Source organism: Ambystoma mexicanum, chromosome 7p (assembly GCF_040938575.1).
Source record: "Ambystoma mexicanum isolate Mex_15411 chromosome 7p, UKY_AmexF1_1, whole genome shotgun sequence".
In the NCBI taxonomy this organism is placed as follows: Eukaryota; Metazoa; Chordata; class Amphibia; order Caudata; family Ambystomatidae; genus Ambystoma; species Ambystoma mexicanum.
In genome coordinates this window covers 904,783,543-904,808,511 of record NC_090939.1, presented here as the reverse complement: position 1 = coordinate 904,808,511, position 24,969 = coordinate 904,783,543, and the positions used below count along the sequence as shown (strand labels likewise).

Below are 24,969 nucleotides of genomic sequence, written 5' to 3'. Positions count from 1 at the left end.
ATGTATGATTAGGTTCTTGTATTAACAACAACACTCCAATATAATGTTTTGCTTAGATGACTATATTCTTTAATACATTAAGTAGCTCATGATAGGTGTTAAGATGAATATCTAAACTCTGACCTGGTGGGCAGAGGTTCAGAAGACCAGCCCAGATTCTTGGAAAGGGGTAACCTTCTGGATAAGCCAGACCAATCGAGGTAGCATTGGCAGCGGTCAAGACTAGGTCTCAGGAGGGGTGAGAGTGATCGAAAGCCCACAATGAGCAAACACAGTAAACAACACTACAAATTACTCTGTCAGGTGTATATATCAAAAGTACATATACATTTCTTAAAGGCCTTTTAAGTCTAACACAGAGTAGAATCAAAGCAATATTAACAAAACTAACACAACACTAACTAGGAAACATATATACAGTAACTTAGTGGCCTAAGGAATATTACACAAGTAGAGATCCACAACTTGTATAGAAAGGGGTCACACATTGCAAATATACTTTAGGCAGTCCTTCAACAATTCAAACCCTAACTAACAGGCAGTCCAGTCTCTACGATGAGTGGGGCCTTGAGATCAAAAGTACATTTGGTGCCGGAGCATGCGATTGTGTGGTTAACTTCAAAACTGATTCTCTTCAAGGGGCTGTAGTGACTCAGGAAGGTCGGTGAGCTGATGAAGAATAAGGTCCCAGTATTCGAGGAGGGTCTCCACAAGAGGGCAGAGTGAATTCCAAGAATCGGGAATAGCTTGGACCGCCCAGTGAACTGATCAGCTCGTACTGGACCTTTGCTCTGGAACTCCCGCCGTCTCGTGTTTCGACTTGAGCCTTTGGAGACTGTAAGCTCTGGTATAAGGCACTCTCCTGCCGAGTTTTCGTACACCTAGCATTCCTAGGTTTGCAATTAGGAGAGTATACCTGAACCCGAGCATACGCGGTCACTGTGTCACCCACCTGTGTTGACAATCTTCATGGGTGCTTTCCTATTCTGCCCCCCAGTGCCCTAAGACGAGCTGCAGTGGAACCTTGAACACAGTGGTCATTTGAACCATCAAAGGTCAGGATATTCCATAAAAGGATCCTGGAAGATCTAAGCATCCTTGCCATGTGCAGGAGTAAAGGATGCAATTTATGGGGGCTGGGGGGGGGGGGTGTAGCTCCTTGTATAAGGGGGAATTGGTAAAGTGATAGTGCCCACCAGGGAAGCGCCGCTCACAGGAGGTCCTACACCTTCAAATTAGCTAAACCATTTGGGAGGTCTTTAAGCAGGTTATCTTCGAGGGTCCCGTATCAAGTGACTTATATCAGCCAACAGATGTGTGAATGCATGCTTAGTTCGGTTCTTCTTCTTGACACATCTCCTCTTGCACAGCCGTTGTCTCCTCCTGCCGGGCCTGTTGGCTTGTATGTCCACTGTGGGCGGTTGGTCGGCGAGGCGGTCAGGCCCTCTTCTGCAGGAAAGTTGCTTGCGAGCAGGGTGAAAGCTTCTATAGAGGGTACCTTGGAGCAATCATTCTGGTAATCAAAAATGAGTGTAAACGGATGCCCCATTTATATGCAGAGGAGTGATCACAAAGCCAGGCAGTAATTGGTCTCATAGCATACCGTTTCTGGAGAGTAAGTTGTGCCAAGTCCTGGAAAAGGTGGATTTTTGTACCCTGAAAGGCATCATCTTGAAGCCCTTTAGCTTTCCTCATTATGTCCTCTTTTATATGGAAAAAAAGGACCCTGGTTAGGACGTCCAGAAGAAACCCTTGCTCTTTTGATACGGGAAGAACACAGCATCATGTCGGCTTCACTCGTGAGGCCCAGCATCTTGCGGAAGAGTTGCTGTACATAAGCCACCAGCTGCGCGTCAGTAATTGTTTGTGGGATTCCTCATAATATTATTGCATCTGGACCTGTTCTCCCCATCCTCAATTTTCGCCATCATTAGTGCCTGCTGCTCCTCGATTGGAAACAGGCTCTGTTCAATGCCCGCCTGGTCATTCGATATTTCCCTAACCGAGCCTTCTATATCTGTCACTCTTCCCTCCATCGTATCAGCAGCCTTATTAACCTCTGCAAATGCCAGAGTAAAGTCTGCCTTGCATTCTGACATCTCCTTGGAGGGGCTCGAGGCCACTGTTCGAGTAAACGTATGTTGGTCTGTTGCTGCAAGGAGTTCCTTGATGTCTGAGGATTTCGACTTTCTGGGTTTATTTGAAGCCATGGCGAATGCCTGTGGGGCAGGAGAGAGGCAGTTACCAATGGGCAAATCGATGGTTCAACGCCTTTCCCTCCGTTTCTTGTGCTTTAGATGTCCTCTCGCTTAAATGATGTGTCTGATGCTTGTCATCAGAGGCCCTCGCGCCAGGGGGTATCCAAAGCCAACATTGTGAACCTAAATAGGGTCTCAGTTATGATGGTGCTACAGCGCGAAGATTGGGGTTCTCAAGATCTAGCAGGCGTTGGTGCATTCCTTAATCTTCCCCGGTGCCATGCAGCCTTACCAAGTGTTTGGTGGCCCCATGTCGCCAATTCGGGCAGCTGTTTCATTGCCAGTGACCAAGGTGCGGTGGAAGGGTCTCTTACTGTCCCCACCATGCAGAGCCCGCAGCTCAGATCAGGCTGCATGTGAACCCATCCCCCTCTTCTGGGTGGCGAAGGTGTAGTAAATGGGTTCCCAGCACAGGCCTCACCGTGGGTAAATCGTGCTTAATTCCGTAGTCTCAACACAGAAAAGTGTACACACCCAACCCTCCACCACGCTGATGCCTCTAGTAGGTTTCAGAGTCCGGGTGCAGACAAGCCGATGCAGCATGCCTCTGGTAGCGCCATCTTGATATCTCTGCTGGATCAGGCCTCAGATCTCGGCGAGTCTCGGCAGCACCTCTGGGCGAGCACCTCAGTGCTCTGGAGCCGATCCAGGCATGCACAAGGTGGACCTCTGTCCAGCAATGTCGGGTCATTCTCCCCAGTGTGGCTTGATAGAGGAAAAAACACTGCCATCATCCCCTATAATCAGCGATGGAGAGAGCGACTGCATGGTTCTCTGGCTTGGCCACGCTCCTTTTCAATGAATTTTATTAAACTGCTTGAACTATTTTTCTGCAACGGAAATAGCTGTATTTTTGCTTTTTAAAATCCAAACAAATTCTATATTGATTAAATGGATCAGCAAATGGAGGATCTTCACCATTATAATAAGCAAGAGACAAGGTATTAAAAGCAATGACGTTGCACGGCCATATATCATAAGGAATAAAATACACCCTACCATACATAAAAAGGATATTACAAGTCACCTTGGAGTTCCGTGATCTTATAAAAAGAACTTGGCCTTCGGCCTCGTTTCTCTATTAGCTACGAAACTCCTCAGTGGCTTGTAATTTCCTTATAATGTACAGTAGGGGGTACATTCTTCCATATTTAAAGTGCATTAAAACGTTTATCCCCTCCCACTGCCCTTGGTCTTTTGGAGCTCCCTCTCTATGCTTGTTTGCTTGTGCACATTCATGGGAAATGTTTACACACCTTTCTTAGTAGCCGCTCATAATTATTACTTCTAATCTGTCTGTATGGTACATGTTTCATTTAAATCTTATTGGAACTCTGCTGTATTTATTGTTCCTCCTTATTTGAATGGGATGTTGCAACCGTAAGCTAACAAGACTGTCGTCTATGGTTGGATTTGTAAGGTATCTTTGTCCATGTGAGGTAAATCTAAACGTTTTCCCAAAGTATAGATTAGCGCTTGCAGACTTTAGTCTTGAGAATACTTGATATTCTTGATTAAGGGTGGAAAACCTCAGCGTAATACTTAATATAATAGATTTTCCAGGTAGTGCTTGCATATGGGATGGCATTCTTTCCCGTGATGGTGTCTTCTACTTTACAATGTTCTTTTTTACCAAGGTACATTTCTAAGTTGTTTGAGTCAGGAGAAAGTATCCTATTACGGACTTCAAAGGTTTAAAGAAATGCCCGCCAGTACAAACGCCTGCACCACAATTCACTTCTCCTACTGTTTCGTTGATTGCGCTACGAGCCAGGGGATGTAGGAAGTGTTGTATGATACTGCTAAGATGATCTCAATACAAAGAGAGGCAGGAGTAAAGATAGCGAAGCCTAGGTAAAATAGTTCATGTCACATACAAATTAAACACTTTTGTGAGAAACTGTAAACATGTTGCACATACTGTTCTCCTCGAAGGCGACCGCGAATGATTTGTGTGTGAAAATTACTCCCTCTTCTTCAAAACAAGATGGGAACAATAAAAACCATCTTCCATGAAAAATAGTATATGTATATGCAAACTGTGCATGTGCTTAAATTGCGGTCCCATGATTTTGCTAAGACCCACATTTTGTAGCAGTTCTTGTCCTATTTATGTTAAGAAATATGATCTAGAAAGCCCACAGGATCCTACCGTTTTAGGAACGTCTCTGAGATTATTCCCAGAAAATGGGATGCCCATTGGACTGAAGCTGGGTGCTCCAGAATTGGAGCATAGAAATAATAATATAATAAAGTCTTCTTTTTTAAACCTTTGAAGATGAATATTGAAGCATGCCAATCTTTTATTCATGCCCATGTGCTAGGTATCCCTTTTTACAGATAAGTAACATGTCACTTTTTGGGTAAACCATTCATAAACTGTTGGATATTTAAAAGATGCTTTCATATGATTATTGAAATAGTTCCTTGTGTTTGACATGTTCATCTGGCCAGCATGAGAATCTTGTGTTCTTTCTTTTTTAAATCGTCGTAATCAAAGCGGTCATCAATAAAACCTCTTAGCAATGTATATTACTTTTTGTGTTTCTGAGACACGCCCAGCGGGGGGAGTCTTGTTTATTCTATGGACCAGAGTAGAAAAGGGAATTCAAAAATGTAAAAGAAAATGTAAATGTTGCCTACTACTAAAGTAAATCTAAAACCTCAAATTACTAATTCACCTCATGTAGTTCAGCAGTTGCCCAAATTGGCATTATTCATCACTTGTGTGAAAATGTAAAAGCAGCCCTTGTAATAGTATGTAACAGTAAATAAGTAATTATTTTCCAAAGCTATTTTTTGGTGCCTTTTTGAGAGGACATTCTGTCTCCACATTTTAACTCCTCACTTGATAATGCTGATTGTTGTTTGTTTATTTTTCTTCAGTTGGCTGGGGAACCCCCAAAGTTACTAGACTTCCAAAACTTGACCCACTTGGCGACACACGTCGTTATGGTAAATCTGAGAAGTCCTTTTTGTTTTCTCCCGCATGCCTAACACATTCCATCCATCTCAACCTTTGTCCCTAATAACTTTCAGTGCCTATCAATGCCTGGCATATGCCTGCCTTTTGCTTTTCACTTCTACAGCAATTGATTTACCCACTTTTTCTTCCACTTTGGTTCTTTATGGTTAAAGCTGGTGAATGTTGCACACTTTTGCTACAAAATCTTTCAATAGCATGCCGAATCATGAATTTTGGGGATGGTCACTATAAGACATCACCAAGCAAATCACTTGCACGATAACTCCAAATATTAGTAATGCTTGCATAATATCTTTCTTTAATGTTAAACCCTAAAAACAATAATTTACCACATTTATCAAACAATCACTGCTTGGCGAAAGGTGGCTGAAATTAACACATAGGCTAAGGTGCTACTCAGACCATGTGTCTCATTGTCATTGTTATAATGTATTACAGCAAAGTCTGCATAATTAAAATAATTTCAGGTACACTTGTTTAAGCAAAGTTGTATGTAATTATTTATACTTCAGAGAAACCTGATTGGATTGTACACAAGGGAAATTCTGAAACCGGTCAGGGTGACTTGTGTTCAGAGCACATTGGTAATCTGCTTCCAAACACTTGACAGCACTGCTGCAAAGAAGGTGCCACCATATCCTTCAACTAGAAACAGACGAGCAACCTTGAAATGATATCAGAATACATATTGGCCTTCAGTTGATGTAAATCAGTGTATGCAGTAGCTCAATCTACTGCATTTCTGGAGTGTGTCTGTATTTTAAAACCATCAGGTTTCTACGTATAACAAGTTGGAAGTCAAGAAACTTTGGGAATGCTAAAGTTGTTACAAGCACAGTCCAGTTGAAGTATTTCCCTAATACAAAGAAAGTTCATCACACTTCAAATTACACCTTACCTCACACTGCACCACTACTTCTCTAAACTCACTTAAACTATACCACGGATATGAGCTACTTAATAATTAAAGCAAGTGGTGTGTTGTAGAGAGTTATAATTTAATTAGTAGTTTGATGACTAGTTGCTTTAAGCAAATATATTATTTTTGCCATTTTGTTGTCAACATCACTTTTTATGGGTTAACTTTGTCCTTTATGGTCGTTTTTCACTATTGCAAGCTTTATTATTATTTTATGTTTATTTGTTTTGTTGCTTAACAGGAAACAAACAGACGATCGATAACAAGAGCAGTGATGAGACTAACATGACTTGTCTGTTTGACAGTGACCCATTCCACCCTCCCCCCAGCCGACATAACAAACTAGCAAATAGAACAAACAGCAACTTGTGCACTGTTCAAACCACTTGAAAAGTGTGGTATAAAACAGGGCTGCATGTGTGTGGATCCATCCAACTTGTTCTATGGGCACATGTTCAAGCACTGCATGAGAGGTCTGGGCTTGTGCAGTATTGAACGCTTCTTGCAGTAGTACTCTCCAGGACTCAATGTCTACACATCCCTCCCCTCGACCCAGGCGGGCGGCTTCCTGCCATACTGCAGTCTCAGCCGTGGTCCATTTCTGCAGGTCTTTCCACTATATACTGATGTCCGGGCTCATATGTGCTTTCCAGCCCATTGGTATCCTGCGCTTAGCCAACACAAAGGCCAGGTCTTTCAATTTACAGATGTGTCTTGCTGCTTTGGGGTGCGGGAAAATAACTAGCAAGCAGACAGCGGGGGATTGTGTATGCAGGGCAATGGCTGTATTAGGCAGCTTCAATGCTATCCACTCCCAGTACTGCTGTATTTTAGGACAGGCACAGAACATATGTAGCAACTTAGCGTTTTCAAGTTGGCATTTAGGGCAGAGGTGCGTGTTTCAGCGGTTGAACTTTAACATTTTCAGAGGCGTCAGGTATGCCCTGTGTGTTACATACAACTGTAACCTTTGCAGTTTAGCACTGCGCGATACCTGCCTGTGATATGAGATCACTTGCTGCCATTGTCGGTCTGTGAATTGTATTTGTAGGTCCTTCTCCCACTTACGACGAACGTGTAATGTGCTATCTGTCTGTTGGGCAAGAAAGTGTTTGTACAATCTAGATACCGCGTGGCCCCCCACTGATATATCGTACAGCGTTTCTATTGCCGCTGTGGCTTCCCACTGGCATTCTGCTGTGGGCCATTTCAGTTTGAGCGATTTCAGCATCCTTGCATGTGTGATGTACTGGCCCGCATGTACCCCCGTGTCAGAGGTGAGAGTTGAGGTTAATCACCCTCCTCTCCTGCAGCAAGTCACCCACTGTCGCCACTCCCCTGGAATCCCAGTGTTTCCTGATGGTGACCCTGTGCTGTGGGTTATTATCTATCAGTGTGACCAGCAGGATCTGGAGGGAGTAGGGTGTCGTATTGCCCATCAATTTACAGGTCCTGTGCCATAGGGCCTTCCCCAGTGTAAGCAAAAGTGGGGGGCATAGCAAGTGAGTAAAACGCTGCCATGTCACTTCCTTCAGGAAGAGAGGACTGCAGTCGGGGTGCAGCAGGGAAGTATCCTAAGTTGGTTCATCGGACCTGTGACAAACTGCATCTGGCTTGCCATGAAATATAGTTCGAAATTGGGTGCTCTGATACCCCCTTGTTCGTGCAGCCTCTGCAGTTTGTCAAGTGCAAGCCTGCTTCTGCGATTGCGCCAGAGGAATCTTCTGCATGCTGTGTCTAGCTTTGTAAAAAAGCCTTTGGAGATATTATTCAGGACATTTGTGAATTGCTGCAGCAGCCTGGGGAGGGCTACCATCCATTTTCAGTAGTGCTGCCCTGCCCATCATAGAGAGAGGTAGTGTTGTCCAGAAATCCATCGATTTCATTACGCCTTCGGCTGCTTGTATCATATTATGCGTGTGTTCTGCAAAAGGGTCATGATATACATCAATGCCTAAGTACTGGAACGTGTCAGTGTTCCATTTTATAGTGTAGGCAAGAAGCTACTCCTCTTCCCCTTGAGACCTGCGAGCGGGAACAAACACAACTGGTGTCTACTGATTGTGATGCCTGAGAGCATGGCAAATCTGTCCAGGACATCTAGTATATATTGCAGGTTGGTTTCCAGGTGTTGTACGCATAGTAGCATGTCGTCCGCGTGGAGGGACAAGAGGTGCCAGCTGCCATTTATGTTTATGCCCGCTTCCTTGTATTCGTTGCAGAGGTATACTGCTATTTGTTCAAGGGCGAGGATGAACAGCATGGGAGACAATGGTCATCCCTGCCTGGTTCTTTTTCTACAGTCCACTGTTCGGATATCTGGGTGCCTGTCCTTAACCTGGCAACTGGGTCGCTATACAGTAATTGTACCCATCTGATGTACCTGGGCCGTATGCCAAACCATAACTGTGTCGCTATACAATAATTGTACCCATCTGATGTGCCTGGGCCGTATGCCAAACCATCGCAAAGCTGCAAATAGCCATGGCCACCTTATTGAATCAAATGGCTTAATTGTGTCTAGCGAGACTACTGCATAATGATTTGTGCTGTTATTGGTGTGATCTATGATATGATGTAGCCTACGCAGATTCCATGTTGTATTCCTCCCTGGTACATATCCTGTCTGGTCTGGGTGTATTAATTCCATTATCACCTCTTTATGAGTATGTTTGCAAGTAGGGAAGTGAGTATCTTCCCGTCTTTGTTTAAAAGTGATAATGGCCTGTAGGAGCTACACTCTGTGGCGAGTTTGTGGTGCTTGACCAGGGGAATAATGATGCATTCCCTAAGTGAAAGCGGAAGGGCTCCTTTCTCATACGCCTCGTTTAGCGTGTCTAGTAGTGGGGGTGTCAGTTCACCGGCATACTCCTTATAAAACTCACTCGGCAGCCCGTCCGTACCTGGAGTTTTGCCTGTCGGCAACTCCCTGATCATGGCCAATAGTTCTTCGGCCGTAATGTCGGGCGTCTAATGTTGCAGCGTTAGTGGTGCCTACTCGTGGGAAGTCGATTTGGGAAAGGGCTTCCTCTATTTCTGGTGTTTGTACCGCTGAGTAGTCTATGTATAGGGCCATGTAGTAGTCCAGGAAGGTTTTGTTAATGTCCGCCTGTGTGGTGCATAAATCGTTATTGTGGTTCCTGATAGATTGAATCATGTTTGGTTTGGGATCTTTTTTGTATAGCCTGGCTAAGAGTCTGTCTGGTTTATCTCCTACTGCATGTTTTTTTTTCTCACATATTTAGCATAGCTCAATGTGCCCAGCCTATCCCAATGTTTGAGGCATTCTTGTTGCAATCTAATCTTATTGTGGGTGGGGTATGTAGGGCCGTCTGTGATATTTTCTATGTCTTCTTAAACTTTTTCAGTTCTGGCAGTTTCCTCATGATTGTTGCTTGTATCCCTCCTGCTTTTGCTATAGCTTCCCCTCTAATCACTACTTTAAAGGGTTCCCACACTACCCTAGTGGATGGCATGCTGCCAGAGTTGTCTGCAAAGTAACCAGTGATGCTCACCTTGAGTTGTTCCCTAAACGCTGCATCTTTCAGGGCTTCCCCTCTCAGTTTCCAGGTTGAAATATGTCCCTGCAGGGGTGTCGCCTGCCACGCGACTCGGAACAGGGAGTGATCCGACAGCACCCGGGCTTTGTAACCTGCCTCAGTGAATTCACACAATGATTCTACCCCTGTGAAGAAGTAGTCTAGCCTAGTGTGCAACTCGCGAGAGGCGGTGTAATGTGAGAATCCCCTGTCATGTTGGTGTTTCTCCCTCCATATGTCGGTCAGGTCGAAGGCTTCTGTCAGAGCGTTTAATGCTCTTGCTAGGAGGGTGAGATGAATGAACTTGGCGTCCAATCTGTCGACCGCGAGGGTCACTGGTGTCATTGAAGTCCTTACCCCATATGATGGTCAAGCTCCTGACCGGGCCTACATTGGTGTACAAAGAGTGGAAAAATGTTGAGGCGTCGTGGTTCGGGGCATAAGTGAGTAGAGTGAGCTTATAATTGTGGTGCCTCGCCATTTCCTGACTAATACCTCTTGTCTTTCCTGGGTGAGGTGGGTTTCCTGCAGATGTACAAAGTCTATTTTATGTCTGCACAGGTATGTCATGACTCTGTTCCTTTTTATGAAGCTATTCAGTCCCTGGACATTCCAGGAAATTCACCTAAGGTCCCCAGTCATGAGCGCTGTGTTGTCTAAGGAGTCTTGCTATGGCAGATTGGTACGCCTCAATAGCAGCCGCTGTCGTGCATGTTTGCCCGTCTCGTGCTAGCCGGTTAGGATTTGTAAAGTGTAACCCCCAGTAAACCACCTCCGCCCCAACCGTACCCCAACCCCCAACACAATTGCCCAGCATCCTGTATTGTGCTCAGGCATCACAACTGCACTGTTTTGTCCATTCTAACGGCGGTCGTTGTGCGGCGGATGGATACCTAACTGCTAGTATCCTGACTAAAAGAATATGGTCGATGGGTGAAAGACGCACTCTTAATGCTCCTTGCTGTTGTACTGCGTGTTGTAGCATCAGTGTACCGAAGTATATACTCCAATTAGTTAATGATGTGTGTGCAAGCTTGGCACCTCGGGTTTAGTACTATGCGGAGACAAAGCGTGTCCCAACATCTCGCTTATATCTCATTCCTACTATTGCATTCCGCAGGGACTCAGTCGTCTTCCTTCTGCCCCGAGGGCTAAGTAACATTCTGGAGTGGGTACCAGGCGCTCAGTGTCCATCCACGTGTGTTTCCTCCGGGGTTTCGAAAAAGAGGGACGGCCTTTGTATATGATCTTTAGGCGTGCGGGGTACAGCAACATGTATTTAAGGTTGGTTTCTCTGAGTCTCTTCTTCACCGAAGTGAAGTGCATCCTGCTTTTCTGTACTTGTAGGGTATAATCAGGATACGCCGTGATTTTCGCTGATGCTCTAGTGACTGAGCTTCCAGTTCTGAAGTACTCTTCGATCTTTATCATTTAAAATCTTTGCTATTATGGGTCGATGTGGTGCCCCGGGTGGGGCTTTCTTCGCAAGTGATCTGTGCTCTCGTTCCACAGTGAAGCCCTGTGTAAGGTTCCTGGGGCCTATTTCTAGTAAGAACATGTCTTTGATATAACTTGTGGGGTTCTTGCCCAACGCTCCCTCCGGAAGGCCAAGAATCCTAACGTTGTTTCTCTGAGCCCACCCTTCTGCGTCATCCGCTCTGTCTTGTAGGTTCCTTATCCGTTGCTGCATTGCTTTAACGTCACAGCGAGTGGTCTTCAAATCCGCAGTGTTTTCTGCCAGCTGCTTTTCAAGCATGCCAGTCCTTTCTGCTAATGAGTGGACATCTTGTCTCAGGAGGCCCACGTCAGTGATGATGGCATCCATCTTTGTTTCCAGCACAGTTTTCAGGGCAGCTATTGCCACTAAAATATGGTGGTTACTCCCGGGGTGCTCGACCTGCGCTGATTGAGTTGAAGCGGTCATATTAGTGGGTGCAGGCGTTCCGGCGGGTATGGAAATGCATTGATCGTGGGCTGTTTGGACTTGTTCTTGGGGGTTTTGTGAGGCATAGGCAAAGTTAGCGAATGCAGATGGTCTGTGGTCCCAGCGTAACAGTCAAGCAATGCTGTAGCTTCCCGTATGGTAATGGGTATCTCTAGTGTTGTGCCGTCTGTTTGCCCTCCGTGGCGTGGCTCCTCTCGGCTTAAACCGGTTGCTCTATGCACCAATAGCAATGTGGCAAGGCTAATGAGATGCGTGTCGATGGCGTCTCTTGGCTGTTCACTTATTGTATAGTGTGTCCACTTGGTGTGCTTGGTGGCGTTTCGGGGGAGCCAGCCACATGCCGCTTAGTGGCCCTGCGGGCCACTGAGGTCGTTTGTCACTAGCAGGGTATTGGCGCCAGTGCAGAAGGTGCGTGCTTTGTCCTTGGAGCTGCAGCTCTGCAGGCGTACAATGGATTTATGCCTCGCTGGTGTGGGTTACCTGTGGAGTTTCATGTAATGACTGCAATTGGGGGCGCTCTCTTTTTGGAGTAGTCAGTGGTCTAGTACACCTGCAACCATCTCAAATGCTGGTGCCCACAGGACATCATGGTAGCCTTGATTCACAGGGGCACGAGCCTGCAGGGGCACCCTCAGCCACCCAGTCTAGGAGTAATGCAGTGCTGGAATAGGGCAATTGTTGCCCACCTCACGGGTATGCTGGTTGCAGTTGTTCCTCTTCCTGCAGCGCTCGCAAAAGCTGCTGCACCACTTGTCAGCTCGCAGTGTCTTTAATGTGCGTGTGGCCGCTGTGGGAGACTATCCCCAGCTTTATGTCTGCTTGTGCGTGGGGATGTGAATGCTGTGTCGTTATGGTGGGCAAGCAGCAGGCACGTAGAGGGCCTTGCCGCGTCTATGATTGGCAGTTCATAAGGTTTTCGGATGTGCCACCGCCCTGGGGCCGCACCAAGGTAGATGTACGCAGCTGGCCGAGCCGCCTGTTGCGTGCAGGACCGCGAGCACACATAGCGTTTGTTGTCGGTGGTGCTGCTCCCGGGCACGATTTCCAAGGGACTTCACCGCTGAGTTAAGCATGGCACAGCTCGGGAGCAGGGCAGCGCATCCTACCTTCAGGGATGGGCGCCCGCGGACATCACATGCCACTCCGGACACAGAAAGGGCTGCGATTCAGCCCGTACACAGCACGTTGCGCCGGGGAACACGCAAAGCCGACCCACGGTGTACTGAGTGTCCAGGGCTGTGCAGTGCTCCCCATATCAGCACGCGCCATCTTGGCTGCCGGCGTGGGCACGCCAAGGATCAAATCCACTCTGGCACTCTCCAGCTGCGTTTTCATGCGCAGGTCCCTCGTACCGCATCCGGAGTGTTCACGTGTGCATTACAGTCGCCGTTGGGATCAGATGTCTCGGTTGTTCGTATTTACGGCTCAGATGAAGATGGATCAGGCAGGAGCTGCACAAGATGTGTCTTTGCTGCATGGCAGTAAACCACGGCCCCCACTATTGCAAGCTTATTGTTGTCCATAGTGCGCTTCCAAATAGATTGTTGGTATGCTTTGTGCACGTATTTCTGAGTGTTTAATTCTAAGCATGTTTTTCTAAGCATATTGTTTTTTGTCCTGGTGTGGGGTGGTATGCAGTGCCTATCTATTGTGCAGAATTGTCTTACACATTTGTTATTCTGAGCATATTATCCACAGTACCGTTTTTTTGGTCTTTGCTGGCTGTTTTGTTCAATCAGTGTTTGTTTTATTTCATTTGGCTAATCCAATTGTCAAAATGTATGCGACATACACCAATTTAAGGTATGGGCTAGAAGTGTGCCACTAAACTTGACAAAGCCGAGAATTACTAGAAATGCATCTGGAAGGTTTTTTTTTTTTACACTGAAAAAGCTGATTGGAAAAAACAAATCCGAGTTCATTTTGACCAGGAAAACCTTTGATGACATTTCTCCAAGTTTTAATTTGGCATTGTTAATACGATCTGGCTGGATCCAGTTGCAAGCCAAATTTGGTGAACATTTATGGACTGGAACAAGTGTAAGAGGAATGCTTTTTTTGCACTTTTCAGTGTAAACGGTAATATAAACTTAACTAAAGACCTGCAACCCTGACACTTATGTATATGCAATGGGTATAGTGACTTCAGCATTAAATGGGAGTTGTTTTAAAAAAACTCAAAGCAACGGGATATCATCAATTTGTTTAAAGCAGTAATAATCAGACTTGATATTTCAGGGAAAGGGGCTCCTTAGACATACTTATAAAAGGAAGAACAGTAAAGAAAAATCCCAAATATGGACCGGGCTATAAAAGCACAAGAGTCCAACAACTTTTGGAGATGTGTTCATAGGGAAATTGAGTGAACAGACCTTCAAATCCAGTGCAATTAACATGCAAGTGGCTGCCTATGATTCCATGTCCAAAGCTATGATATTTCTCATTGAGTCTCCTAATTCTTCTCGTTTCCAAGGCCCAGATGGATTATCAGTACTAGCACTCAAGCAGAATATAACTAAATGGGCATCTCTTTTGAGATGTTGTTCAAAGCTTGCTGTTTGGAATGTTTTATCCCCTGTACATGAAAGTGAAGGATTGTAATTCCAATGCGTAAACAAGCATTGGCAAAGCCAAATGTTTAGGCTTTTGTGTTAGCACATGGGATGCATTTGCCAGGCATTGGCATAATGTACTATCTGGCCATAAGCCTTGAAACAGCTGGAAAATAGTAAGCGTACCTGGGTGTATGATGTCTACTTTGTTGCTGATGCCCAATGTATGCTATGCTGAACTTAACTACAGATTACAAACAGCTGCTCAACGCCTCTTCAGGCTAACAGGGCCACAACCAATACTCCATAAATAATTGAAAGGTTCTACCAGAACCAACTCGTTTTATCACTAGTAAGTACTACCTAAGTTATAAGAGCGGTAACCTATTTAGAAAAGCACATTATCAAATGGTTATATTTCACTTATTCGTTATTTTAGTTCTAGTAAGCAAATATTTATTAAAATGTCCAGGACAAGTAATATTGCATGCCAATCTTTTTAACGTTGCATCCAATGTCAATGCTCATCGAACATGTGTTTCAGGCCCAAAACGTGTGTCGACTGAGCATTTAATTTGGACCTGGAAATGTTAATTAATATTTGTTCATTAAAATGGAAATAATAACTAAAAATATAACCATTTGATACATGACAAATGCGGTCTTCTTAATATATTAGCACTCCTATCACTTAGATAGTACTAGTGATATTTGATAGCAGTACCTGGCACATGTCTATCTTATTCCTGTAGAGAGAGGGCAGAGTAGGAGTAGACTAAGGAACATTTTAGGGACAGATAGGTAGAGCGTGGGGTACAAAGATGAGAGTGGGAGGAAGAGAAGAGGGGAGAGTAGACTGAAGGAAAAGGAAGGGCGAAAGAGTATGAGGGTGTGAAAGAAAAAGGTTATGGGAGACGTGGGTGATTGAGAGACACCATCTTTTAAGATATTTTGTAATGTTGTGAGACACTGTTAGGATTTGACTTGTATTTGAGTGGGCACCACCAGGACGTGTGCTCTATCTTTGTACTTTCTAAGATATTTGAAGAGATTATTTGGTCCTGTTGCCAGAAAAAAAAACACTTGCACAGTGGGCTACAAAGCAAATGTAGAGAATTTTGTTTGGGTGAGATGATGCAAACATCTGGAAGGACCTGTGTGTTATATCACTTGAAATTCACATGTATCTATTTCATTCTTTCCAATTTTTCATTCTTTCATGTTTGCATATTCAAAATAAAGAGTTCTTTTGTACAAATGCATTGGTGTATATACATATAAAAGATCAGAAGTATTTATTTCACAGAGGCATAGGTCTTTTTTCGAGTGTCCAGTGCATTTCGGTCCTAATGTCCATCTTCAGGGACAATTTCAGCCTCTCTTTGTGCTTCTGTACAAAGAATGCCTCTTGGTCAGTTAGTGCAGAGTTTCCATTCCGGAACCCATTTTGTATCTTTTCTTCCTCTGATGTGATGTTTTCTTCACCTTGCATTGGTCCTGGATCCCAGTGGAATCAATTTTCCTGAAAAACAAGGATACCAGGACATGAACCCCGATCCAAATTCTAACATGAAGAAAAGATACAAAATGGGTTCCAGAATGGAAGTTAGTGGAGTTATTTTGAATATGCAAACATGAAAGAATGAAAGATTAAAAATAATGTAATAGATACATGTGAATTTCAAGTGATATAACACACAGGTCCTTCCAGACCTTTGGGTCATCTCACCCAAAAAGAATTCTCTATACTGTTAGGATTTACCTTAAAATTCCCAGAGGGAGTCAGATAGCAATGGCAATTGTCTTAAGGCCCTCATGAGTAACCAGCCATATTAATGGCAGTAGGGGTTACCGCTCTCTGTTGACCACCCTGGGATGGGGGGACGCCTTGCCTAGGGTGGAAAAATCCCATGAGAGACAAAGAGAGGGATGACCCTTGGTGAAACCCAATTTATATATTCAAATAAAAATCCTGAAATGTCTTTGAAATTTGCTGTGTTCTTTACCGCATCTGTCAGACATTCTAGATGGATTTAAACTATCCTTTCACATCAACATAAACAACAAGAATGTACTCTGGTAATTTTGTAAAGTGTGTTTTCTTTTGTGCATGAAATGAGGTAGAAAATGTGAACGACATATTTTTGGTTTGCACTTCGATGCAAATGTTGCAAGGATTCTAAGCCAGATGATGCTGCTAAATCAGTAGATCAGTGTAAGCGATCTGAGCTAATTAGATGCATTTAGAAGAACATCTGAAATATTCCAAACGCAATGTGAAGCAATTTGAAAGTAATCAAATCAAAATAATCTGAAGTTCTGTTATGTTATTGGAATTTATAAGTGGTAGATCTGAAAGAGAGGGTGGTGGGCTAGATTAGGGGGATGACAGAAACGTGCAATATAGCTTTGCTGTTGTGTTGATGCGTGCAGATTGGAAGTACCTTGACCTCTATTTCCGGGCCTATTTCAAGGTGTCATGTGTCGTGAGTAGAGAGGCATTTGTGTTCACAGGGGAGTCTTGCATGCCAGTGGTGCTAGGATTCATTGGCTGGGACAGTGTTATGTAAATTGATTTCAGGGGTGTACAGTTGGGAAGAGCCTGCTATCTGTGGCAGTTGACAACGGCACAGACTGGTTCTTTTGTGAGAGTGAGGGGGAAGACTGGAAGGAGTGGAAAATCCTTGGGTGTATGCCGCCGTAGGTACCAGTAATCCAGAGGTAGTCCAAAGTAATATGTGGTAATGTGATTTAATAAGTCATTCTAGTGTAATCCAAAAGTAAATGGAGGTAATCCAGAAGTCATCTCGAAACAAAGTAATTTAAAACTATGCAGAAGTAATCGCAAATAAACAGGGGTGGACTGGACTATAGGGAACTCTGGAGATTTCCCAGGAGGCCTCTGCACACTGGGCCTATTTTCCTTTGTGTGGTAACTTATTTTATTTCCAAATTTTCTTTTAGGAAAAGGGCTGGGCTTGCTGAAAATGTGTCAAAAGGGGACACTTTGAACACATTTTCCAGGGCCTCTTTTGGTCTCCATCTTCAGTAATCCAAAAATGATCCAAGCTAATCTGATGTAGCATCGAGTAATCTGAAAGTAATTAAAATGTAAAGTGTAGTGATCGGAAATAATCCAGTTCAATCGCTAAGTAATCCAAAGTAGTCTGAATTCTGAAAGTAATATATAATTGTTCTGAAGTGCTCTGAAAGGAATCTGAAGTAATCACAATGTACCTGATAGCAATGTTATATACAGTAATCAGATGTCATTAAAAAGTTATCAAAAAGTACTGCGAGTAATCTGAAGCAATTTAGATGTAAACCAAATTAACTTGATGGAATCTAAATGATAAACTATTAGGAAGTAATATAAACATATTTATGCGTAATATAAAACTATTCATAATTAATCTCCATGTTCTGATTTTAAGAAATCCAAGTAATATGATGGGTTATAAATTAGTATCCAGGAATAATCCAAAAATATAACATTGAAGTAGCCAAAAATAAGATAAAATAAATTGAAGTATTGAATACTAATCTGAAGGAATCCAAGCATGCTCTGTTTTATTCTTAAAGTAATCATATGTAAATTTAAATAATCTGAAAGTAAATTAAAGCAATCTGAAATAACACAAGGTGATATAATTAAAATATCTTAAATACTCTGAAAGTACTCAAACGAATCCAAAAGCCAATTCAAGTAATCAAAAATAATCGGAAGTAAACTGAAGTGATCAAAACCTTTTCAAAGTTATCTGAAAGTACTATTAAAGTAACCTTGAGGGAAGTGAAGTAATCTCAAAATAACTTACAATCAATCAAAGTAACCTGGAAGCAATCAAGAAGTATTCAAAGAGTAATTAAATGGAAGGTGAATAAAAAAGAAATAATCAGAGCAATCATAAATAAGTATTACATTGAAGGTGAATCTGAAGTCATCTGCAGGTGATGAAAACAAATTGAAGTAATCAAAAGCAATCCAAAAGTTAACTGCACTCTGAAAGTGATCTGAAATAACCCAAGAGTACTATTAAAAATCTTAAAGTCAACTGAAATAATCGCTAGTAATGAAAAGTAATGCCAAAAATATTTGCAAGTATGCAGAACAAATCTGAAATAATCTCTAGGAATTAATTTGGAAGTAATCTGATGTAATGTAAATGATTAGGAAAGTAGCCCAAAAGTAACGTGGAGTAAAACGTATTTTGAACTAATTGACGGTAATCAAAAGTAAATTGAGGAAATTGGGAGGTAATGTAAAGTGAATCAAAGTATAGTGAAGTAATCTAAACCTTATGTGAGGTCCTCTGAAAGTAGTCAAATTATAAAAGTAATTGTGATAAATCGCAGTCCTAAACAATGGCAAGCAATCAGTGCTACTCGAAAATAACCTGAACACTAGTTTCAATATGAAATGGTGCCTTCCCTTAGTATGTCTTTACCACACTTGACGATGTACTGCTGCTGACTCAAATATATTGACCTGTAAATAATAGCATTGGTAATGCCGGTAGTGTGCCTTTGGGATATGCAATCTAGCCTGCATGGATCAAGGAAGTAATTGTATACTATCACATAGAAAAGGTAAATACTTAATAACATATTCTCACACTGGGGGGGGGGGGTCAAGGGGCGTAAGGGGTGGTTGCCAGCTTAATGTACCTCCCATAGTTCAGATGATGTTCTCGTCCAAGCGCTCTTTCATGCCTCTTGCGTTCTTCAGGGAGGCAGTTTGTTCAAGTGCTGTTAGTACCAAGTGTGGCCTCAGGGGATTCTGGTAACTGTAGTGAATTCAGGTAACCAAGAACCAACTCTCCCTCCAGTTACACAGTGTAAGCCCACCGTGGGGGGAGGGGTGGAAAACCAGCAGTGTGGCTATCATGAGTGGGGCATGTTTCACCCTGGTACTTAACATATATTCCTATTTAAAGAAAGCAAAATCTAGTAGTAACATGTTATATTTTTAGGGGCTGATATGTTGATCATTAAGTATATATGAATGGGGGAACGTGTGCCTATAAAAAAGCCTGAACCATTGGCTATGCCAGTAATTGTTCGGGAATGCTGTTGCTTAAATACTAAACATATCTGTTAATTGAAAGTGCACCACTTCTCATAAACTTGGCACTATCTCTTTGTCACTCTTCCTCGTCACATTCCTATTTATGTGTTATGTTTTCATACTGCACCAATCGCCACTGTAGTGGTTTTATGGAGCTGGTACCTTGTCTCTGAAAATGTGGTATTGGGCCCCTTCCTGGAGTAACCAGACTGCAATCTGTAGAGGAAGAAGAAGGGAAAATTGAGCAAAATGTGGGGGTGGAGAGAAGCAGTAATATGATAGTTATAGAAATGTTGAAGATGCAATGCGACTGTAGTAAAGGGAATATTATTTTAGATATTAGCAAAATTGTTTAAAAAAAAAAATCAAATGATACATTTGACCGAATTTAGTCCGTACCATTCGATCGAAAAGAAACAAATCAATTAGGCTAATACATACCGAACATGTGGAGCGGGGATGCCCGCCCCCCATGTTCGGCATGTATTAGCCTTGGTGGGTTGCGGGGTTGTCCCCCGTATCCTCAATATTGGATGCGGGGGACTGAAAAGAAAAAAAAAGAAGAAAAAAGGACGCTGCAGTGTCGGATCCGACCCGCGTTAGAGGGACGGATCTGACACCGCAGTGTTGAAGTGGACCAGGCGACGGGAATCAAGTAAGTGGGGAAGGGGGATATGGGGTGGTGGGTTGGTGTGAGTGCGTTTCATCCTCTGAGAACTGATTGCATGCAGGCTGTTTTTCCCAAACAGTTTGCTGCGATCAGTTCTCAGACGGTCAAACACACCCAAACCTTACTTTATAGGTAGGGGCGCAATGGTAGAAAGCGAATCAGACTGAATGTTGATCTAGAAAGAGGGAAACGAAGGACATTGTGACACCATGCTTTTTCCATTTGTGTTTTCTGGTACCATCTAGCTAGTACTAGAATTAGTGGAATAATGATTGTGAAATGGTTGCTCAAATGTGCCCAAAAAGCCTTTGAAGTATGTAGGCCAGAACTGTCAGGTTACATTTTTTTAGGGGTCTGAGGCAAATCATAGCTATATAATCTTGGAATGCCAAGCTGTCAGAAGTGACGGAGCTGTTTAAAAAGGTAAATGTGTGCTACCTCAATGGGAGACAGCAACATAGAAAACTGAAGTAGATACCTCCCTTCAAGAGCCATACCTCAATGAGGATGAATTCAGTGATGCAAGCTGAGGGAGATGTGGAGTTGATGAGTTGGCATAATTTAACTGCTCTGCAAACTCAACTCCACTACCATAGACCGAATCCCTGATGTGAGTATGCCACATATAAATGTTATGCCAATAGGGCAAAGATATGCAATTGCACCGGAGGATAAATAAGTCATAAAACATTTGAAGAGAGTGTACAATAAAGAGGACACCTTTGGCCAATGCATAAGCATAAAAGCCGGCGTAAGACTCGTCGTTCTCCCAAAACCCGGTATATACCAGTTAAGTCATACTACGTGATTTTGTGTGATTTGCATATGCCCCTGACGTGTTGTGAATATGGTTTAATTTTTGGACTCTGCATCAAAACCCCAGTAAGAATATAGTTTGTCTGACCCGTTTAGAGGAAGTTCATTGTTATATAAATGGTAACTATGTTATAATCCTCATGGTACAGGCTGTGACAACAGAGACCTGGTGATGCTCTACTATGGAATGGTATGGTTCGAAGCTGAAGAGTTGCCAGCTGGAAGATTATGAAGAGAGGGGAGAGACTGCTGCTGTCTTGAAGCTGTTAAGATAATACATCTCCTCACCAACCTTATGGCTTCAATAGCTTCATTATATTGGCGACGAGCTGCTGCCTGAAGCTGCAGTGGAGAGAGGCAATAGAGCGGACCCATGGCACGAGAGACTGAGGCAGCAGCTCCGCTGGCCTGGATGCTGCGGTTCCAGAGGTGCAGCTCCCAGTGGTGGAAGAACCACAGTGTGAGAGCGGCAAGGAGCGTAGCGGATTGGCGCTGCCATCCGAGAGGTGCAGTAAGAGGTTGCTAGGCCTGCTATGGCTGCCAGTGAGAGGGCACGAGGTGGCTCACGCAATCAGCGCAAGCAGCGCTGATGGACGTCAACAGTTTGCAGCGGGAAGTGTGTGAGTGTCAATAGAATAAAGACACACACACGCAGTGTGCAACATCCAGTGAGGCACTGGAGTAAGCAGGGATACCTGTAGGGGCAGAGCACCTACATAGAAGAGAGCGCCTCACCAGCATCGGCTTCGCACTGGTGAAAGGGACCCAACGGTACCTGGGTGCGCGCAGTAGTGAGCCAGCCCGCATGGAGTAACTGGATGCTGAGGGCAACCATGGCAGCGGCCACAAAAGGCGCATCTAGAAGTGATCCTACTCATCACAGTGAATACTAAAAAATAAAAGAGGAAGACGATCAAATAAACAAATATGAAGTACATTCCAAGTCCTGCACTGTTCCTACTTTAAGGAGTGGGAGATCCTGTTTTCCGTTGGAAGGACTGGAAGGGAGATTTCCTAAAGTTTGTGCTTACTGTGTATGGCCCAGTTTACTCTATGTATCGTAAGGATGCCTTGCTCTATCATGGTTTGGGACATGGAGGACAGGAAACGTTGGAAGAGGCTCTCCGAGCCTGCAGTGGAAGATGCCACGGTTTTGAACCCATTTGAGGCCAGTTGTTTGAAGCTTGACAGACATTAGGACGTCAAAGAGAATACAATATTGGCTAAATATTGCTTTGCCACTAGAGAGCAAAAAAAGGAGACAGTATAGAAGAATTTCTCACGCCGCTGAGCGGCTTGGCTGTCAAGTGCCAGTTTAAACTATGCTGTCAAGAAGAGCATTTGAGTGACCAGCTGATGATAAAATGTACAGAGGATAAAATACGAGAGGAAATTTGGAGGGAAAAATACCCTAATCTTAATAGAGCAGTGGAGATAGCTAAGCAGGTAGAACATAAGAAATCTTGCATCAAAGAGTTGAGCAAGGCGAGCACGCAGAGCATGAGGAGAGTAGAGGAGTCGACAGAAACAAGTCTGGTGTGCAGGGACAAGCCAACCAATAAGTCCTCAGTTAGGAGAGACACCACTAGAGATAAAGATGACGACTGGAGATACAAAGGAAGGGGAAGAGGGAGCCCAAGCAACTGAAGAGAAGTGGCTGGGTTTCCAGGGAGCACTCACCCAATTAAGAGTTGTTACAGATGAGGCAGCACAGAACATTTAAAAATGGACAGGGATTGTACAGCCGTGTATGTGGAGTGCAGGCTGTGCCGAAAACAGGGACGCTTAGCTAGGTGTTGCCGCTTGAGGAGTGGCTGTGTCAGAGTAATAAATGAGGATTTCTATGATGTGCAGGAGGTCTATGAAGGGTTGGATGTGGTGCAAGTGGTGGATGCGATATGTCAAGTGACGATCAAGAAGCCCAAAACAATGATAGAGGTCAATGGAGTGGGTATTGAAATGTTGGTTGACAGCAGGGCTGACTATACATTGATCAGCAAGGTGTTGTGGGAAAAAGAGCTTGCCAAGTGTGTGTGTGTGTTTAGAGAGGCAAAGGTTAAGGCGTATGAGAACCCAATAGTAATAATTGGAGAGTTAAACACTAAGCTAGCATTCAAGGGCAAGAGTACGGTCAGTAAGATATATGTTACGAATGTTGGAGGCAATCTCCTTTTGTGGAGTTGCCAGGCTGCCCTGATTATAAAGTTGCACCCCAAAGGCATAGAACAAGTGCACAATGTGAGCAATAATGGGGTGAGGGAGATGAGAGACCTCGATGAGTGTGAGGTGGCTGAGTGACCTCCCACAGTATTTAGGAATGAAGTAGGTTGCCTCAAGGGCTCTATACAGAAAATCAAACGGAAGAAATAGTTTGTACCGTATGTTGACAAATTCAGGTCATTTTCCATGTTGTGTAAGAAGGATGCAGAATTAGAACTTGACAGGATGTTAACGGAAGGGGTCATTGAAAAATCTGAGGTGTCCGAATGGGTGAGCCCCATTGTAATTAAAAAGACCAATGGGGGGGCGTGGCCTTGCTGTAGCCTAATGGCGGCTTAGCCCTGTGTGCTCTGCAGCCCTGAGAACATATTACGGCACATGTAGCCTCTTACCCAGCTCCCACAGCGCCGAGGAACCGGAAACGGGCCCAGGAATCACTTCGGCATGACAGGGCTTTGTTTTCGGGAGGTTTGAGCAGCTGTAACCCTTTAATTTGGCTCTGACACAAAGCCTGCACTCGGCAGCTCTGGGCCGCACCAACATGGCCACCGCTATCAAGAACACAGAGCAGGCTCCATGGATTTATTTATTTATATTGTTTGCTTGTTAGGCGCTTATACAATAAGAATATACTTTTTCAAAGCGTGCACAGGGCAGGGAGGGTACGAGGGTGGGGAAGTACAATTACAACACAATAGTTGGGAGCAGAGTGGTGCTAGGCGGAATTCTCAAAATGTGCTAATTTCCCTTACCTTTTGAGATCACTAGCAACTTTGCTGGATTTCTAGAATTTGATTTTTTACCTGGGAAGAGTGTGAGCCTTTTTTCCCCCACTCTTCCATTTATTTTGATGTGTGTTTTAGTTTTGTGTTCTTTTGTTATGGAGTTTTAAAACAACTCCATAGGCATCATCTTTTTCTGTGTTTCACACAGCACCTACAGTGCAGTGACACAGGGGTGTCTTTTGGACTCCCCAAGGTTTAAATACCTTCTCTGGGACTAACTACCGTCTCCCAGAGCATGTAAAGTTAAATTGGCTTTACTAGTCTTTTTATATTTACTGACCTAGCACACCCTATCTTCCTATACAGTGCTGGAGGGGTTGCCTAGCTTCCCCTGAGTGAAAACACTCATGTAACAGTCAAATGTTATCCTTTCCTACTTTTAATGGCTGGTGGCAGTGGTTTAGATCAACTACCGTGATTTTTCCCGACCGCTAACAACGGTAGCTAAAAATCGGGTCAGTCATGTTTTTCAATATGGCGCCCCAGACCGATCTGTAAAAACAGACTCTGGTCATCTTTTTTCGCCATTTCTTTTAGGAAAGGTCCCTCTTGTGTTTCTCTGCGCGCCAAACCAGGTTTGGTCCCTTTGTTCATTGGCCTTTGGCGGGCTTCAGTGCTGAAGCCCTCCTCTGGCGCCAGGGTGTCTGGGGTGGACAGGATGTGAGGGAGGTGCCCAAAACTCCCTGTGCTTAGTCTCCTAGGAGACCTGAATGAACTCTGGCATGATTGGCCGGCTGGCTGTCCGGCAAGGACAGCCACCCTGCTGTGTGAGTGGCAGCCAGGCTGGAATGAATGGGGGAAAACTGTTTAAAAGCAGGTCTCTGGGACTTGGAAAGGAGAGTCGACCACTGGAACGAAAGAACCGAAGACGAGCGGAAGGAAGAGGACTGCTGCAACTCCTGGATGACCGGTGAAGCCCTGCTGCAGGTCCGAATCGCCTGAAACTCCAATCGACAGAGAAGCCTTCAAGGTTATCTTCTTCCCTTGAGTTTGATGGGAACAACCAACTCGCAAGCCACTTGGACACCGTCCCCATCTGGTTGAATTTTCATCAGATTGCTGTTGAAAACCGGATAGCCAGAGGGAAGGAAACCAGCTTGTGGACTTTAAGGCACTCACACCGTAAACTGACGTCTTGCTAAGCTTTTGGCCTCATCCCTGGGCAGCGCAGGAACCTCCCGACATCATCCTCCTTGTCCCCACGACTGAAG

General features: G+C 44.0%; 1 protein-coding gene across 2 annotated transcripts in view; it reads left to right on the top strand.

Annotated features, from left to right (window-relative positions):
• Positions 1-24,969, top strand: part of ARL13B (ARF like GTPase 13B) — a 1,122,894-nt gene that overhangs the window by 1,024,847 nt on the left and 73,078 nt on the right. Inside the window, exon 11 of one of the 2 annotated variants that reach the window (XM_069637198.1) lies at positions 5,145-5,213. The exons of the other annotated variant lie outside the window; for it this stretch is intronic. Within the exon in view, the coding sequence (XP_069493299.1) occupies positions 5,145-5,213 (69 nt within the window). The remainder of the gene's footprint in view (positions 1-5,144; positions 5,214-24,969) is intronic. 2 annotated transcript variants of the gene reach the window in all.